The sequence below is a fragment of the Schistocerca cancellata genome, chromosome 10, assembly GCF_023864275.1.
Source record: "Schistocerca cancellata isolate TAMUIC-IGC-003103 chromosome 10, iqSchCanc2.1, whole genome shotgun sequence".
Taxonomy (NCBI): domain Eukaryota; kingdom Metazoa; phylum Arthropoda; class Insecta; order Orthoptera; family Acrididae; genus Schistocerca; species Schistocerca cancellata.
In genome coordinates, this window is record NC_064635.1 from 64,743,832 (window position 1) to 64,763,112 (window position 19,281).

Sequence of the window (19,281 nt, forward strand, 5' to 3'; positions counted from 1 at the left end):
CTCATTTTTACAGAATGACTTACTATATGAAATGATGGAAGCCTGTGCGAAGCAAGAGACATGTTAAATGTGCTGACGAAAGATGCATAATAGTGTGGCACAGCACCCCTGCATATCTCAATAGGTGCAATCAGCCGGCAGTGGTGACTGCCTGTCAGTGTACCTTTGAATAACTGTTCACTTTAGAGTGGACTGTGTCATATCAGCCTATGTAGAACAATGTACTGTGCAATATATTACGAGTTTTTATGTTTTCATACTTATGGCACTTTGGGAGTAATGTCATTTTAAATTCTCGGCAGGTACAGAACCTCATTTTTGTCTGCATCTTCTACGACAGTGCTTACATAGACTACCTGGTGAAATTCACAAAGGACTTGGCAGTATGAGCCAGTTATCAGTGTGACATCACACCCGCTGTGGCTCAGACGCGTGCACTCCTTCCGATCCGAAGGATGTCTTAAAGACTTTGTATCCATTCCCGAGGCAAGCTGCCCCACTGTTGTCGTAACTGGTCCTCGATATACTGGCACTGTGATGGAGTCTTATGTTCCAGCTGGTCCCACACACATTCTATCGAGTACAATTCTGGAAATCTTACTGGCCACAGGAGTTCTTCGACCTCACACAGACGGTTCGTAGTGTGCTGGTGCGCGTTGTCCTGTTGAAAAACGGCACATTCTGTTGTTGTATGACAGATAGCATACGAGGATAGAGGATATTCGTGACGTACGGTTCTGCCATCCGAATGTGAAGTCATACCTGATATCTCTCCACACTGTGATGCCAGAGTAACACAGCTGTGCCTCTCTTTCCAAAACATAGAAGGAACGGAACTACCCTCTGGTCACTGTCACTCTCTCTGACGATGGCCGTCTGGGTTAGTGCAGATCTGCTATTAGTCACTGAACACGGTGCGACACCATCGCTCGGCACTCCACACTTCTGGTCACGGTACCAGTCCAAATGCAGCCGTGCATGTTGCGGTGTTAACGGCAGCCTCTGCACCAGACAATATTACTGGTCTGTCTGCTGGAAGTCTGTTGCAGAAAGTTGATTACTTGTTGTCGACTGGAAGGTGCAGATGTGAAGACTTTACTGTCTTTGACACGAAATTACATCCAATCTTGTGGGCATTGGAGCAGATGAGACATGGTTCGTGAACTAAATTCCTTGTCTGTTCATATTCTCTGAGTGCCCTTTATCCTCTGCAGTGCTTGTACCTAGCAAGTAATGTAGTCCGGAATATTCAGGACACCCTCTTCTAACTAAAGCAAGTCAGGGAAGAAGATGCCTTTCTGCTGGTTGTCAGGACAAATGGATATTATGGGGAACGAAAGGGAGAATGTAGCAGCCAAGGAGGCATGTCACAATCCTAAGTTCATTCAGTGTGCCATCCCCCCCACATGCTATCATCTCGCTGTTGAGATACAGTCTTGTGTCAGTGGAAGGATAAATGGCTGGAAGCGACAGACAGTAAGCTTCATCTAGTGAAGCCCTCAACACAGCCATAGCATACCTTCTTGCAGCCACGTCGACAGCACGGGGTCCTCCTTACTCGTCTTTTGCCAAATTCCTTACCCTGTCGAGCAGAGCATCCTATTACTTGTAGTAGTTCCTACAGCTTTTTGGTTGTTCTTATATGATACTTCTTAGAAATCTTCATAATTTTTCTCAAGCAGGCTATCAGCTGCAGAGATTGCAGTTCTTCGTGTGAGTGAATTAATGTCACTACACTTACACTACGTGTATGTATGTATGTAGCCAGCTGGTGAACTACTAGGTGTTTCATAATTAGGTTTAAATGCTTTGTTTATAATAGTCAGGAATATTTTAAAACAGATGGAAATCTTGTCTTTATATGAGAGACTTGTACGGTTAAATTGTTTGTAAAATGTCGGCTGATTACAGGGTCACAGGTATAGAATGAGCGTGTGCCAGTTGTAGCTGACTAGAGTAAAGTGGAAATGCTGAGGGGTGCAGGAGTCGAAGGGAATTCCTGTGCCTGTGATGCTTTTCCTACACTCTATTTTCATACTACCTTCAGTGTATATGCGAGTTTTAAGCAAGAATGTCTGTTCTGATTGTAAAATTTTAAGTGTGTCACTCTCATCTTGTCAGAGTGATAATCTGACCATGTATATACTGTTCTGTTGGTGGTCAGACCTTCTATTTTCGTTTTATAAGCCAAAGCTTGAAGCAAATTGTAAACAATAAGTATTATAACTGGAACTGACATTTTTTCTTCTGGATTTTGTTGTTTTAAATATCCTGAAAGTTGTTTGAAATTTGTGCTTCTTAATTTTTTTGTTCTTACAGGTTTGTGAGATGCAGCAAGTGCAGACGGCACAAGATTATAGACCTGTGTTTAAAACACACACACACACACAACACACATTTCTGTGCGATATGCTTGTAGATTTTGTGGGAGAAACGAATGATCCTTAGGCGATCCTACACTGGCTAACTGTTAAGTTTTTCATACAATAAGTTGTGTTTGGGGAGAAGCTAAGGTATGGAGTAGATTCCTGATGTGCCACAGAGTTTTTTTTTTCCTAGGCAGAGGGACTTGTAGTAATCATTTGGTTATTGTGAGAGAGAATTTGCATTCGAGGAATTGATACTATTTTCGTCTCACTGTCAATCTGTATTGAGTGCAATCGCCTGATTGCACCACAGAAGTACAGAGTTCCTAGTTATCTTTTTTCCATCCTCTCGGAGGCTTCCTCTCGTACAGAAAATATTCTGGTACCTTTTTACCTCTTGAACATAATTTTTTGCTGCTGTCGCACCTCTGCGTCGAGGCATCTTTTGCAAATGTTCACGTCAACTTTTCTTCATCCTTGTGTCAGTTGTAAGCTGCGTGTTCATCTATCGAGCAGTTAGGAATGGGGAAAAATAACCACATTAACACCGCTTCTGTCCCCCAACTCCTTGTTCTCATCCCCTTCCATCGGCAATGGGAACACGAGTGTCGCACAGATAAGTGTCTTGTCACACAACCTTTATGGCAACGTGTTGTATCGCATATCACATTGACTCATTGGGAACTGTGCCCAAAAGTCAATGTTTGATGTACACTGCCACTAACACCACATTGTGGCCCTTGTGGTAACTAATCGACAGCTTCAGGGGGGGTTAAGGAGGTAAAGCTCTGTGCCTATGGCGGTGGATGTGGGAAACCACTTTGGAAAATCTCCTGAGCTTAGCACTGAAGAACAGTTAATTTCTGGAACAAATCTTGATAGAAATAAAAGCATCCACGTGAGTGTTGTGTGGAAAGGGCAAGTAAATTTGTGTTTATGTTGGTGCTCAAAATAATTTCAAAATCAAGTAGTCGCATTAGGACAACTGTAGCAGAGAAAGGGAAGGTAAAAACTAGTCAGATACGAACTGATGAAAAGCAGTTTGTAAAATATGAGAACAATTATAAATATAGTGGAACGAGGGATTTCTCTATATATATAAAAATAAGGGTAGCAGCTCGTTTTGCAGAAGACATCAAATATTCATTTCTCTATTATGACACTTATTTATAAAATAACAGTGAAGGAAGAAATTGCAAACAGCCACTTCTTTGAATGAACAATAACTACTTTTGTGCCTAAGCTGATTGTCAGACGGCACAGAGACTTCTTTACAAATTTTGCATTCTTTGTCTTTATGTTTTGGCCACACTGCTGCAGTAATTTCTTCTCTATTAGCTGGAAGTTTCCTTTACATGATTTATCAATTCTAAGATATTCAGTTGCCCCTCCTCCCCCCCCCCCCCACCACCACCCCCCTCCTCACCCTCCAAATAATTGTTAACTGGAATACTCTTGCAGTTCCCTGCGGTTGCACTTTACATAGAATATTCCGTTCAGATTATTATAGATAAAATAACTTATTTAGCCTTTATCCAAGTCCTAAAGTGACCACGCTGTTCTATTCTCTCTTTGTAGGGGAGCTACTGTCAGTGATAGATTTTCTTTGGTCTACCAGATCATCAAATACTGTACACCTTATCTTCATTGGTTCTCATTGCACGATGAAGAATCTCTTGCATTTGAAGCTGCAGTATAGTACTTCGCTGAAATGTTGCACAGAATTTTGGGACGTTCTAGGTTTGGTATCAATGTCTGGGATATCAAACAATGGAAAATCCAGGATAGAAAGTAAAAAAAAAATTATGAAAAGGGTAGTGGCTACTCACCATGTAGTGGAGATGCTGAGTCACAGACAGGCACAGCAAAAGGACTGTCAGAAAGTGAGCTTTTAGCCGACAAGACCTTCGTGGAAAATAGACAACAAGCACGTACACCCGTGCCCCCTCACCACCACCACCACCACCACCACCACCACCACCACTCCCCCTCACACGCACACATGCAAGCATGCACGCGCAGACGCGCGCGCGCGCGCGCGCACACACACACACACACACACACACACAGAGAGAGAGAGAGAGAGAGAGAGAGAGAGAGAGAGAGAGAGAGAGAGCGCGACCACAGTCTCTGGCTGCTGAAGTTGCTGCCCGGCTTCAGCAGCCAGCGGATGTGGCCTTGCATCCGTGCGCGATTTTTTGTGTGTATGTGTGTGTGTGTGTGTGTGAGTGTGTGTGTGTGTGTGTGTGTGTGTGTGTGTGTGTGTGTGTGTACTTTTCAGCAAAGACCTCGTTGCCAAAAGCTGGTCCTACACTCGTTCTGTCGGGTAGAATTCTGGAAATCTTACTGGCTACAGCAGTTCTTCTACCTCACGCAGGCGGTTCGTAGTGACACTCGCCGTGTCTTGATGCGCGTTGTCCTGTTGAAAAACAGCACACTATGTTTGTATGGCAGATAGCATATGAGGATAGAGGATATTCGTGACGTACTGTTGTGCCATCCGAATGTGAAGTCGTACCTGATATCACTCCACACTGTGATGCCAAAATAACACAGCTGTGCCTCTCTTTCCAAAACATAGAAGGAATGGGAACTACCCTCTGGTCACTGTCACTCTCTCTGACGATGGCCGTTGCGATTAGTCACTGAACACTGTGCGACACCATCGCTCGGCACTCCACACTTCCGGTCACGGCACCAGTCCAAATGCGGCCTTGCATGTTGTAGTGTTAAGGGCAGCCTCTGCACCAGATAATATTAGGTAATCCGGCTGCTGGTAGGATGAGGTGAGAGTGTTGCAGAAGGTTTATTACCTGTTGTCAGGTTGAAGATGCAGATGTGAATGTGTTACGATGTGGTCGGTGCGAATACGGCAGTCCTACTTTGTGGCGGTCAGATGCGGTCAACCTGAATGTTGAAAATGAGTATGCCTGCCCTCATATTCCTATCGAATCTGACATTGGGCCACTGCCACATTCGAATGTCCCACAAGTCTTGATACTGTACAACTTGACCAGCAGAACATACGGAGACCTACAATGAGGCCCATTTCAAACGGTCAGGTGCCGATAACACGATCTCTCATGAGTATGTTGGTATGTAGCATCTCCGTGTCTTCACAGTTACCACTTGCGTCTGACACTGTTTATGTCTGTTATATATTCTGCCGAACCTGAAACGACACTAAACACAGCCGAAACTAATGCGCTCTTAGTGGCCATTCTATCAGTCACAGGGAAAAGCAACTCTAGTTACTTACATGTTGCACGTGTATGATGTAACACTGACGTCGACCGCCTGTTCTGAGTGTCCCCCACCCCCCTTCCAGGGTATGTATCAATATGACAGACAAACATTTGTGTAAATTACGACGATAGGAGTAGCTCTCGAAAATCGCACAGCGCCGAAATAAGATGATGGTGTGGTATAAGGGACACTGCAAAACAGCCAAGGGGGAAAGTGAAATAGTCTCTTAAAACTTGAAAAAAGGAAAAAGAAACTTATTGCTGTGACATTTGGAAGTGCTTTAATTTGAATTGTCTCTGCATGCAGCATGTGCTGGAATCACGTGGTGTGGAGCAAGTACAACCCCCAATCCAGGGTTTCCACAGCCATCCTGGTTATTACAGAGGCACAGAGTAATTTTAGCCATACGGAACAGTTGCAGTCCTGCATGTGTTTGTAATACATTATTTAAGGACATTTTAACTGAGCACCACAACTTCACAGCTCTCTTTACAGATGAGTTGAAACAGGGGGACACCATTGGTTGTTCTGTTGTTTTCCCTGTTTATGTCCTAATGTCTGACTAACTAAAGACTTTACTGTCTTCGACATGAAATTACATGCAATCTTGTGGTCATTGGAGTAGATGAGATATGATTCGTGTACTAAATTACTTGTCTGTTCCGATTCTCCGAGTGACCTTTATCCTCTACAGTGCTTGTACCTAGCAGATAATGTAGTCTGGAATATCCAGGACACCCACTTCTAACCAAAACAGCCGGGGAAGTAGATGCCTTTCTGCTGGGTGCCAGGACGAATGGATATTATGGGGAATGAAAGGGAGAATGTAGCAGCCAAGGAGGCATGTCACGATCCTCAGTACATTCAGTGTGCCATCCCTCTTCATGCTATCATCCCGCTGTTGAGATATAGTCTTGTGTCAGTGGAAGGATAAGTGGCTGGAAGTGACAGACAGTAAGCTCCATCTAGTGAAGCCCTCAACACGGCCGTAGCATACCTTCTTGTAGCCACGTCGACAGCACGAGGTACGCCTTACTCGTTTTCACATAGACCATAGCCCTATGACACAGGTTTCTTCTCCGGCACGAGGACTCTCCGATGCGTGGTACATGTGGCATACAGATCCCTCTGGACCACATTTTATTAGACTTCGTTTCATTTTCAGACCAGAGATTTACCAAGAGATTTGTCACCTATTTTAAATGACTTTCTAACAAATGTGGTTAGAATTTTACAGTTTTGTGAATCGTCCAAGATTTTTCTCAAGATTTTAGGGAGATAGTCTTAATGTGTTGCCAATGTGACTGGCTCACCCAGTTTTTTATAAGTGGCCAGCTGGTCAAATTTGCCTGTGCTGTTGTTTTAGCTGCTCTATTGCTTTAGTTGTGTTTTGATCGTTGGTATTCGACTGTCGTAACGTGTGTGGAATACTGATTGAGTGAGTGAATGTGAGTGAGGCAGGAGTGAGTGCATAAGTGTTGTTTTGTAGGTTTCATCCTCACTGTGTGCAACAGTTTTAGTGAGATCATCCACATTCATTCCTTTTAAAATATGTCCGTACACTGATAATCTCATCATAGAATGCTCATTACACACACACACACACACACACACACACACACACACCGAATTTTCTCTGACAGTCTTCGAACAGCAGACTATACGTACACCATTCTGGGGGAACTTCTTCCCAGTTCGCAACTGCAGCAGCTGCCCTTATATATAATTTTCAAATCTTATGTTTTGATTAATAAGATGGTCAGATGAAGGGTTTCACTCTTTTATCTATTTCATACCACCAAATCAAATAGTTCCCAAACTACACTGTTCTTAACTGCCTTTTTCAGCCTATTCCTATATGTATTGTGGTCCTGGAGGTTGTGCCTCAAGACCCCTGCTACCTCTTCTCTGGCAATGGTGCAGGTGGCTCCATGCAGCAGTTAACTGTCACATTACAATTTCCACTGACAAACCCTGCCTGCTATGTGTTGCCTGAGCAGAACCTCAGACGAGATAATACAAAACCTAGGATATGTGTGTGTGTGTGTGTGTGTGTGTGTGTGTGTGTGTGTGTGTGTGTAAAGGAGGAGCGGGGTTGTCGATTGTCATCTATAAATGCACGAGCAAAAATAACTTCGATTCACTGGCACATTTATGTCCTTTCCAAGAAGAGAAAACAGTTACCTAAAGAAAACTGTATTGCCTAACGTAGTAATAGTTAAGAAGGGAAAATGTACAAGTAATCTGAGAATCAATGATATTATACAGAAATTTTTGTAGATTTAATGCTTGTGGGAAATATCGCAAAATATAATTTTGCCGAATTCCGTACCCTGTCGTGCAGAGCATCTTATTACTTGTAGTAGTTCGTACAGCTATTTGGTTGTTCTTATATGGTAGTTATTAGAAATCTTCATAATTTTTCTCAAGCAAGGTATCAGCTGCAGAGATTGCAGTTCTTCGTGTGAGTGAATTAATGTCACTACACTTACACTACGTGTATGTATGTAGCCAGCCGGTGAACTACTAGGCGTTTCTTAATTAGGTTTAAATGCTTTGTTTACAATAGTCTGGAATGTTTTAAAACAGATGGAAATCTTGTCTTTTATATGAGAGACTTGTACGGTTAAGTTGTTTTCAAAATGTCGGCTGATTACAGGGTCGCAGGTAGAGAATGAGCTTGTGGTCGGTTCTAGCTGACTAGAGTGAAGTGGAAATGGCAGTGGGTGCAGGAGTTGAGGCAATTCCTGTGCCTGTGATGCTTTTCCTACACTATGTTGTCATAGTATCTTCAGTGTATATGCGAGTTTGAGGAGAGAATGTCTGTTCTGATTGTAAAATTTTAAGTGTGTCACTCTCATCTTGTCAGAGTGGGAATCTGACCATGTATATTCTGTTCTCTGTTGGTGGTCAGGCCTTCTCTTTTCATTATATAAGCTTAATGTTGAAGCAGATTGTAAACAATAAATTTTATAACTGGAACTGACATGTTTTCTTCTGGGTTTTGTTGTTTTCAATATCCTGAAAGTTGATTGAAATCTGTGCTTCTTATTTTTTTGTTATTACAAGTTTGTGAGATGCAGCAAGTGCAGACAGCACAAGATTACAAACTTGTGTTTAAACACACACACACACACACACACACACACACACACACACACAAATAACTCCTGTGCGATATGCTTGTGGATTTTGTGGGAAAAATAAATGATCCTTTAGATGACCATACACTGGCTAACTGCTGAGTTCCTTGTACAGTAAGTTGTGTTTGGGGAAAAGCTAAGGTATGAAGTAGATTCCTGATGTGCCACAGAGTTTTTTTTTTAATAGGTAGTGGGACTTGTGGTAATCATTTGGTTATTGTGAGAGAGAATTCGCATTCGAGGAATTGATACTATTTCTGTCTCATTTTCAATCCGTATTGAGTGCAATCACCTGAGTGCATCTGTGAACACCACAGGAGTACAGAGCTCCTTCGTAGCTTCTTTTTGTCCTCTCTGAGGCTTTCTCTCATACAGAAAATATTGTGTTACCTTTTTTCCTCTCGAACATAATTTTTTGCTGCTGTAGTCTTTCTGTGTCTAGGCATTCATCCTTGTGTCAGTTATAAGCTGTGTGTTCATCTATCGAGCAATTAGGAAGGGGGAGAAAGAAAATATTAACACCCAGTCTGTCTCCCGACTCCCTGCTCCCATCCCTCGGAAATGGGGAGACAACGTGAGTGTCGCGCAGATAAGTGTCTTGTCACACAACCTTTATGGCAACGTGTTGTATCGCATATCACATTGACTCATTGGGAACTGTGCCTAAAAGTCAATGTTTGATGTACACTGCCGATAACACCACATTGTGGCCCTTGTGGTAACTAGTCGACAGCTTCAGAGAGTGTTAAGGAGTACTTTCTTTCGCTTCTGGTTGCAGAAGTATGGCTGGGCGCCACTACTTAATATTGCCACAGTTTGGAAATATAGTAAATCTTGCGCTGATGCCCAGAACAGTCTGAGTTGTGGTAGGAGATGGATTGTCTCCACATGACCTGTGTTTATGTTCAGTGATTTTGTTGTTTCCTCTTAGTTTATTGCTCTCACGTTAAATGATAACAAACAGATTTTTGCGGCCGGGAGTTATCAAATGAATTAAAATACTTTTGCATAATTACAGAAGTCTAAAATATGTTATTAGTTTTAGATTTTATTTCCACCTTCCTGACAGTCAAGCATTAATCGCCTTGCAGAACAATGAAGTTATTTTTGTCGGTTTGCTAAAGAGATTTGGCTTTCATTAATATTTTCTGTTTTATTTGAAACGAAGTGTTTAATTTCGCACTATTGGCTAGTTTCAACTGTTCGCTGCATTTCAAGTGCACGCGTGGCATTATGCCATAATAAAGAACCAAACATGAGATAATACAGTACTGGTACTCCAAGAAAATTTACATACGAATCTGGACATATGAATGTGTATTTTAAGCCGAATTATGCATTTTCGCATGGTTCGCGAAATTCCGATGCTCTTGAAGTATCCTCTGATGTCTTGTTTCTTGTATGACATAATTTAAGATCTTTTAATGTTTCACACATACAAACATATGGGCTTCCTGCATCATCATAGCTGCGTAAGCGAGGTGCCGCCTATTATCTGGCACTCTCTTCCAACTGGAAACGAACCTATTTCTAACAGGTCGCAGTAAAATATTGCGAATGGTTGTTGGAAAAGCGTTAGATTCAAACCAAATTTCCTTTTATGCAAGGTGAACTATGCGCGAGAATGTACGATGAATTACTTAAATCACAAAACGTTTCACTCTCATTTAAAAATCAGCTCTTTGAGGACGACCATTTAGAAGAACTTCGAGCCCACAATATCAAACATTTACGTTGCTATCAAAAATTTTACTGGAACATTTATATGATTAATCTTAAAATGTAACACGCGCAAAAAGATCAACATTATATGTGGACGCTTAGCTTCTCTTCCAGCTTGTTAATATTAGAGACCAATATTATATGTGAATGCTATGTATATTAATTTAAACCATTAACTTTTCTTATTTGTGTGTTCGCGCTACTTAAAGAGTGATCTTGCTATTGGCCTACTACATCATGTGTCCGTGCTGTCATCAGCTGGCAAGATCATGTGACAATGAGCTATGACTGGCTTACAAAAGCACCTCGCAATCTCGAGTTCAATGCTTCGGAAAGTGACATGTGGTGTTTGGTGGAATTCAACTTTATACCTTTGTAATACAGAAATATGCAGCGTACGTGTTGCTGCACATCAAAGGTCTTTCAAAACGTCAGTATATAAAAACATAAACATTCAAAGAATTGATGAGTTTTACAGTACCGAGAAGAGTATACTGTCACTTAACGCGGAATAAGTGTATTTTCACCCGGGAGAAAGTGTATTTTTAACTGGGAAATCCAATAAAAATCCGGGAATTTTTTTTTTCTTTGTCCACATATACACCCTGTGTGCCTATATCTGACTCAGTAGCTCCACTGTGTGGTGAGTAGCAGTTATCCTTTCATAGTATTGTTACATTGTGTGGGATATTTTAAAACTGAACAGAACCTCCCCTTTCAACAGAGAACATGTAGAATTAAAGTATTTTTCAAATATCACCAGATCCCAGGGTGATGAAGTAGTGCAGTAACTTGTGCATCAGCTGAGTCAAGTAACCTGAAAATGTCCAGGGGTTCATGAGTGGACAGCAATTCCTGCATCTTTGGTATTTGTTTTTATTATCCTCATTGTATGTGAGAACCGTATAAGTGTGAAACGAGAATGTCTGTTCTAATTGTAGAGACAGGAACACATAACTGCAGCTGTTATTCGCCAAAATGTGGGAAAGTGGGTCTTAAAGGGACTACAGTATCAGTCACATTGTAATGTGAGAGTCTGTGAGTGACTGGCTATCGTATCAAATATTGTAAACTTCCCACTGGTCCTCGATATACTGGCACTGTGATGGAGTCTTATGTTCCAGCTGGTCCCACATATGTTTGGTTGGGTAGAATTCTGGAAATCTTTCTGGCCACAGGAGTTCTTCGACCTCACGCAGACGGTTCGTAGTGACACTCGCCGTGTGCTGATGCGCGTTGTCCTGTTGAAAAACGGCGCACACTGTTGTTGTATGACAGATAGCATGTGAGGATAGAGGATATTTGTGACCAGTACGTCACTCTGTGCCATCCGAATGTGAAGTCGTACCTGATATCTCTCCACACTGTGATGCCAGAATAACACAGCTGTGCCTCCCTTTCCAAAATATAGAAGGAATGGGAACTAGCCTCTGGTCACTGTCTCTCTCTCTGACGATGGCCGTCTGGGTTAATGCAGATCTGCGATTAGTCACTGAACACGGTGCGACACCATCGCTCGGCACTCCACACTTCCGGTGACGGCACCAGTCCAGATGCAGTCGTGCATGTTGCGGTGTTAACGGCAGCCTCTGCACCAGACAATATTACTGGTCCATCTGCTGGAAGTCTGTGACCAGCGCTGTTGGATGACACGAGAGTGTTGCAGAAAGTTGATTACTTGTTGTTGGCTGGAAGGTGCAGGTGTGAAGACTTTACTGTCTTTGACACAAAATTACATGCAATCTTGTGGGCATTGGAGCAGATGAGACGTGATTCGTGTACTAAATTACTTGTCTGTTCCGATTCCCTGAGTGCCCTTTATCCTCTGCAGTGCTTGTACCTAGCAAATAATGTAGTCCGGGATATCCAGGACAAGCTCTTCTAACTAAAACAGTCAGGGAAGAAGATACCTTTCTGCTGGGTGCCAGGACAAATGGATATTATGGGGAACGAAAGGGAGAATGTAGCAGCCAAGGAGGCATGTCACGATCCTCAGTTCATTCAGTGTGCCATCCCTCCGCATGCTATCATCTCCCTGTTGAGATACAGTCTTGTGTCAATGGAAGGATAAATGGCTGGAAGTGACAGACAGTAAGCTTCATCTAGCGAAGCCCTCAACACGGCCGTAGCATACCTACTTGCAGCCACGTCAACAGCATGAGGTCCTTCTTACTCGTCTTCACATAGGCCACAGCCCTACGACACGGGCTTCTTCTCTGGCGCGAGGACCCTCCGATGCGTGGTGTGTGTGGCATACAGATCCCTGTGCACCACATTTTATTAGACTGTGTTTCATTTTCAGACCAGAGATTTACCAAGAGATCTGTCACCAATTTTAAATGACTTTCTAACAAATGTGGTTAGAATTTTACAGTTTCATGAATCGTCCAACATTTTTCTCAAGATTTTAGGGAGATAGTCGTAATGTGTTGCCAATGTGACTGGCTCACCCAGTTTTTTATAAGTGGCCAGCTGCTCAGATTAGCCTGTGCTGTTGTTTTAGCTGCTCTATCGCTTTAGTTGCATTTTGATCGTTGGTATTCCACTGTCATAACGCGTGTGGAATACTGATTGAGTGAGTGAATGCGAGTGGGCGCATAAGTGTTGTTTTGTAGGTTTCATCCTACTGTGTGCAACAGTTTTAGTGAGTTCATCGACATTCTTTCCTTTTAAAATATGGCAGGACACAGATAACCCCATCATACAGTGCCCATTACACACACACACACACACACACACACACACACACTGAATTTTCTCTATTAATCTTCGAACTGCTGGGGGAATTTCTTCCCAGTTTGCAACTGCAGAGACTTGTACGGTTAAATTGTTTTCAAAATGTCGGCTGATTACAGGGTCACAGGTAGAGAATGAGCTTGTGGCCAGTTCTAGCTGACTAGAGTAAAGTGGAAATGCCGAGGGGTGCAGGAGTCGAAGGCAATTCCTGTGCCTGTGATGCTTTTCCTACACTATGTTGTCATAGTATTTTCGGTGTATATGCTAGTCTGAAGCAAGAATGTCTGTTCTGATAGCAAAATTTTAAGTGTGTCACTCTCATCTGGTCAGAGTGATAATCTGACCATGTATATTCTGTTCTCTCTTGGTGGTCAGACCATCTCTTTTCACTTTATAGTCCTAAGGTTGAAGCAAATTGTAAACAATAAATTTTATAACTGGAACTGGCATTTTTTTCTTTTGGGTTTTGTTGTTTAAAATATCTTGAAACTTGATTGAAATTTGTACTCTTTAATTTTTTTGTTCTTACAGGTTTGTGAGCTACAGCAAGTGCAGACAGCACAAGATTATAGACCTGTGTTTAACACACACACACACACACACACACACATTCCTGTGCGATATGCTTGTGGATTTTGTGGGAAAAACGAATGATCCTTTAGATGACACTACCTGGCTATCTGTTAAGTTTTTCATACAATAAGTTGTGTTTGGGGAGAAGCTAAGATATGGAGTAGATTCCTGATGTGCCACAGAGTTTTTTTTTTCCTAGGCAGTGGGACTTGTAGTAATCATTTGGCTATTGTGAGAGAGAATTTGCATTCGAGAAATTGATACTATTTCCGTCTCACCGTCAATCCGTATTGAGTGCAATCGCCTGAGTGCACCACAGAAGTACAGAGTACCTAGTTATCTTTTTTTCATCCTCTCGGAGGCTTCCCCTCGTACAGAAAATATTCTGGTACCTTTTTTCCTCTCGAACATAATTTTTTGCTGCTGTTGCATCTCTGCGTCAAGGCATCTTTTGCAAATGTTCATGTCAACTTTTCTTCATCCTTGTCAGTTGTAAGCTGCATGTCCATCTATCGAGCAATTAGGAAGGGGGAGAAAGAAAATATTAACACCCAGTCTGTCTCCCGACTCCCTGCTCCCATCCCTCGGAAATGGGGAGACAACACAAGTGTTGCACAGATAAGTGTCTTGTCACACAACCTTTATGGCAACATGTTGTATTGCATATCACATTGACTCATTGGGAACTGTGCCTAAAAGTCAATGTTTGATGTACACTGCCGATAACACCATATTATGGCTCTTGTGGTAACTAGTAGACAGCTTTAGGGAGGGTTAAGGAGGTAAAACTCTGTGCCTATGGCAGTGGAAGTGGAAAAACACTTTGGGAAGTCTCCTGAGGTTAGCACTGAAGAACAATTAATTTCTAGAACAAATATTGATAGAAATAAAAGCATCCACATGAGTGTTGTGTGGAAAGGGCAAGTAAATTTGTGTTTATGTTGGTGCTCAAAATAATTTCAAAGTCAAGTAGTCGCATTAGGACAACTGTAGCAGAGAAAGGGAAGGTAAAAACTAGTCAGATACGAACTGATGAAAAGCAATTTGTGAAATATGAGAACCATTATAAACATAGTGGAACGAGGGATTTCTCTCTATATATAAAAATAAGGGTAGCTACTCGTTTTACAGAAGACATCAAATATTCATTTCTCTATTATGACACTTATTTATAAAATATCAGTGAAGGAAAAAAATTGCAAACAGCCACTTTTTTGAATGAACAATAATTACTTTTGTGCCTAAGCTGATCGTCAGACAGCACAGAGACTTCTTTACAAATTTTGCATTCTTTGTCTTTATGTTTTGGCCACATTGTTGCAGTAATTTCTTCTCTATTAGCTGGAAGTTTCCTTTACATGATTTATCAATTCTAAGATATACAGTTGCCGCCGCGCCCCCCCCCCCCCCCCCTCCCTCCCTCCAAATAACCAAATAATTGTTAACTGGAATACTCTTGCAGTTCCTTGTGGTTGCTCTTTTATGCTGTTCAGACTATTAGAGATAAAAAACTTACTTAGCCTTTATCCAAGTCCTAAAGTGACCACACTCTTGTATTATCTCTTTGTAGGTGAGCTGCTATCAGTGATAGATTTTATTTGGTCTACCAGATCATTAAGTACTGTAAACCTTCTCTTCGTCGGTTCTCATTGCACGACGAAGAATCTCTTACATTTGAAGCTGCTGTATACTACTTTGCTGAAATGTTGTACAGAATTTTGGGACGTTTTAGGTTTGATATCAATGTCTGGGATATCAAACAATGGAAAATCCAGGATGGAAAGTAAAAAAAAAATTGTGAAGAGGGTAGTGGCTACTCACCATGTAGTGGAGATGCTGAGTCACAGACAGGCACAGCAAGAGGACTATCAGAAAGTGAGCTTTTGGCCAACAAGGCCTTTGTGGAAAATAGACAACACACACACACACACACACACACACACACACACACACACGCACGATTGCATGCGCGCGCGCGGCCACAGTCTCTGCCTGCTGAAGCTACTGCCTGGCTTCAGGAGCCAGTAACTGTGGCCCTGCTTGCGTGCGTGTGTGTGTGTGTGTGTGTGTGTGTGTGTGTGTGTGTGTGTGTGTACACACTTTTCAACAAAGGCCTCGTTGGCCAAAAGCTCACTTTCTGACAGTCTTTTTTATGTGCCTATCTCTGACTCAGTAGCTCCACTGTATGGTGAGTAGCAGTTAACCTTTCATAATATTGTTACATTGTGTGGGATATTTTAAAACTGAGCAGAACCTCCCCTTTCAACAGAGAGAACATGTAGAATTAAAGTATTTTTCAAATATCACCAGATCCCAGGGTGATGAAGTAGTGCAGTAACTTGTGTATCAGCTGACTCGAGTAACCTGAAAATGTCGAGCGGTTCACGAGTGGGAGGCAATTCCTGCATCTTTGGTATTTGTTGTATTATCTTCATTGCATGTGAGAACCGTAAAAGTGTGAAGTGAAAATGTCTGTTCTAATTGTCGAGACGAGAACACGAAACTACAAATTTGGTTTACATATCTGCTGCAGCTGTTATTTGCCAAAACGTGGGTCTTAAAGTGACTACACTATCCGTCACATTGTATTGTGAGAGTCTGTGAGTCACTGGCTATCGTATCAAATATTTTAGACTTCCCACTGCCCTATGTCATTCAAAGAAAATTCTCGTGTTTCGATGTGCTAGACCTTTACCGAAATGTGACGACGTTGCAGTCTGGCGGGTTGTCCGGAGGCGGCAGTGTGCAACACGTACCGGGCAGCACGCGCAGCCGTGTCGACTGGCTCCCTGGGCGTCGTGGTAGCACACTGGTCCGGTTCGCATCACCTGACACCCCACACCTTCGGCTGGCCCGGCTTCCTCGCCGGTTGTGGACTCGCCTGGAATCCGGATACGCATTGGGTAATATTTCTTGTGAAGCTTGGTATACCACTATTTTTCTCTTTCCGAGAGCTGCCCAATGCTGTTATTAAAGTATGCCACAAACTGCCGATTATGTGAGTGCAGATTATCTGGCTTACAGAATGTGTGTGCATGGTTTAGTATCTTTTTTTAAAAGTGAAATCTGAAATATTCTGTCATCATTAGAAAGAATTTTTGTTTATAATACAAATTAGTAATTTTGATAACCCATATGTTGAAATCATCTGTCAGTGAGAAGTGTTTGATACCGTTTAGACAAATAACATTTCACACTCTTTGTGTAGTACAAGGAAAGATGCGAGTGAGTAGGAAGTAAGTTGTGTAACATGTACTCTGCGCTGGCGTTTGTTTTTATAAGTGCGATATTATACGGGAGGCATGGAATACGAGAAAATGACAGCTTGTGGTGAGAAGGAAATGGCTTCACCAGCTGTGGGCAGGCCCTTCTACATTTTGGCATCGTGGTTTGGCAATGGCTTGCCATTCAAAGGACAACACTCTCCAAGAATGAAAACAAAAGACAAGATGGTTTTGTGACAAATGAAATATTTTGTAATCTTAATGGTTATGTTGAGCCTTTGAGGCATATGTAAAGTTGTGTTCTACTCAAATTCACAAAACACACTAATGATCTCTACAACAATTCAAGGAAATATATGTTTATAAAAGGAAAGTATAGTAGAGTCTAGATTATCCGACCTAAACCAGCCGCAGCAAGGTAGGATAAGCAGGAAGGTCAGATAACACCGAAAATAATACAAAAAAAAAAAAAAACACACACACAAAAATTAAACTAAAGTAGGCCAAATGAGTTAAACATATAATACAATACAAATAAAATTAGACTGATTAGATTTTTACTGTGTGAAGAAGTTAGTAATTGTCTTTTGTTTGCCTGCTCTTCGCCTTTTTTTTTGCTGCTAAATCACGTAGTCTCTTAAGAAGTAAAACCTTGGTAGATGGTGTTTCCTCCAGTTGCTCTACATATTTTAAAGCAGTTTCTAAGGCCTTACGTCCTTCGTTGTGAGAAATCTTGGGTGCACTTTCCTCCACTACATCCGCTTCTTCGTCTTCTTCTTTTTCGTTTACCATGTTGACTATTTCCTCATCTGTCACTTCTAATTCTTCATCTTGGACAATCCATTCATTTATGTCATCTTCTGTGGTGTCAGCACATCCGGGAACTTTTCATAAAAATGAAAGCAGGGTAGTATTTTCTGGTTCGGTCTGCTGCTGTAGATTTTCATTTCAATTTTCTTGATTTTCCTGTAGCAAAATTTTCCAGGATTTTGCAACTGTATTTGCTCCAACACTCTCCCAAGATTGGGCCTCGTCATAAGCTACGTCTTTCAAATTAACACGGCACAACTGCTCTAGCATGTCTTCTTCCTTGTCCATAGCATTGCAAGTTTCTGCGGTAGTTTCTCTTCAGTGTCTCTAAGGTCCCTTGGTCCATAGGCTGACATAAGGATGTGACATTTGGAGGCGAAAACATGGTCTTTATATCTTGATCTTGAAGTTCATCTTCATTAATATGACAAGTGGCATTGTCTAGAAGCAACAGTGCTTTGCGGGGCAAGTTGTTAGCTTTCAAAAACTTTTCAGTTTGTGGCACGGACTCGTTAAAAAACCATTCTTTAAAAAAGTCTGAGCTCATCCAAGCCTTGCGGTGCCTTTTCGGCCTTTGACGCTAATGTTTTTTCCGGTAACATTTTGTAATTGAGATCAGTCTCGTCGCAGTTAAAAATTTGATTCCCTGTTAAGTTTTCCTTCTCCAATGCCTTGTGAAGTTTATTCCTAAACAATTGAACAGCTTCAAAATTTGCTGAAAGCTTTTCACCACAAACATTAAATTGCCGAATTCCGTATCTTTTCTTCCATCTATCGAGCCAACCTACACTAGCTGTGATATCAGGTTCACCTTCGTTTAGTTCATTACGAACCTTTAAGGCTTTTTCCTGCAAAATAGGTCCCGACATGGGTACACCTTTATCGCTAAGTTGAGTAAACCATAGGAACAAAGCTTCACCTACTTTTTCATAATCAATTTTTTTATGGTTTTCCGATCTTCCGAAACAGCCGAGGTTGCTCGCTGAGAACACCACTTCTCAATTTCATTGCGGTTTCTTTTCCAGTCTCCAACTGTTGTTTTCCCAACGTTATAATCTTGCGCCACTGTTAATAAAGTTTCACCATTGTCTATTATTTTTAAAGCTTTAAGTTTTTCTTCCATTGAAACAACCACCTTTTTCCATTTTGAAGCCATCACCCCAAATTTTTACAATAAACAAAGTGCAACACATCCACTCCACTACAGATCTAAGTTAGCACTGAGGAGTGAGGAGTAGCAGACGGCAACAATGAACTGAGTATCAACAAACAACACATTAGTCACTGATCTGTCATCGGCTGGTGCACGGTCGGCGCGGTGAAAGGGTCGGATAACACAGAAGGTCACATAACCAAAGTTCAGATAATTGAGACTACTGTATTGGACATGCTTTCTCATGATATGAGTAGAAGTTATTTTGTTTTGCTACAGTAACAGCGGCAGAGCGTGAAGAATTCAAG

The 19,281-nt window shown here is 41.8% G+C and overlaps 1 protein-coding gene across 2 annotated transcripts in view; it reads left to right on the top strand.

Moving 5' to 3' along the window:
• LOC126106853 (uncharacterized) overlaps nt 1–19,281 on the top strand; it is a 154,380-nt gene that overhangs the window by 103,569 nt on the left and 31,530 nt on the right. For both annotated transcript variants that reach the window (XM_049913246.1, XM_049913247.1), the window contains exon 15: nt 16,503–16,689. In XM_049913246.1, coding sequence (XP_049769203.1) covers nt 16,503–16,689 — 187 coding nt within the window. The remainder of the gene's footprint in view (nt 1–16,502; nt 16,690–19,281) is intronic.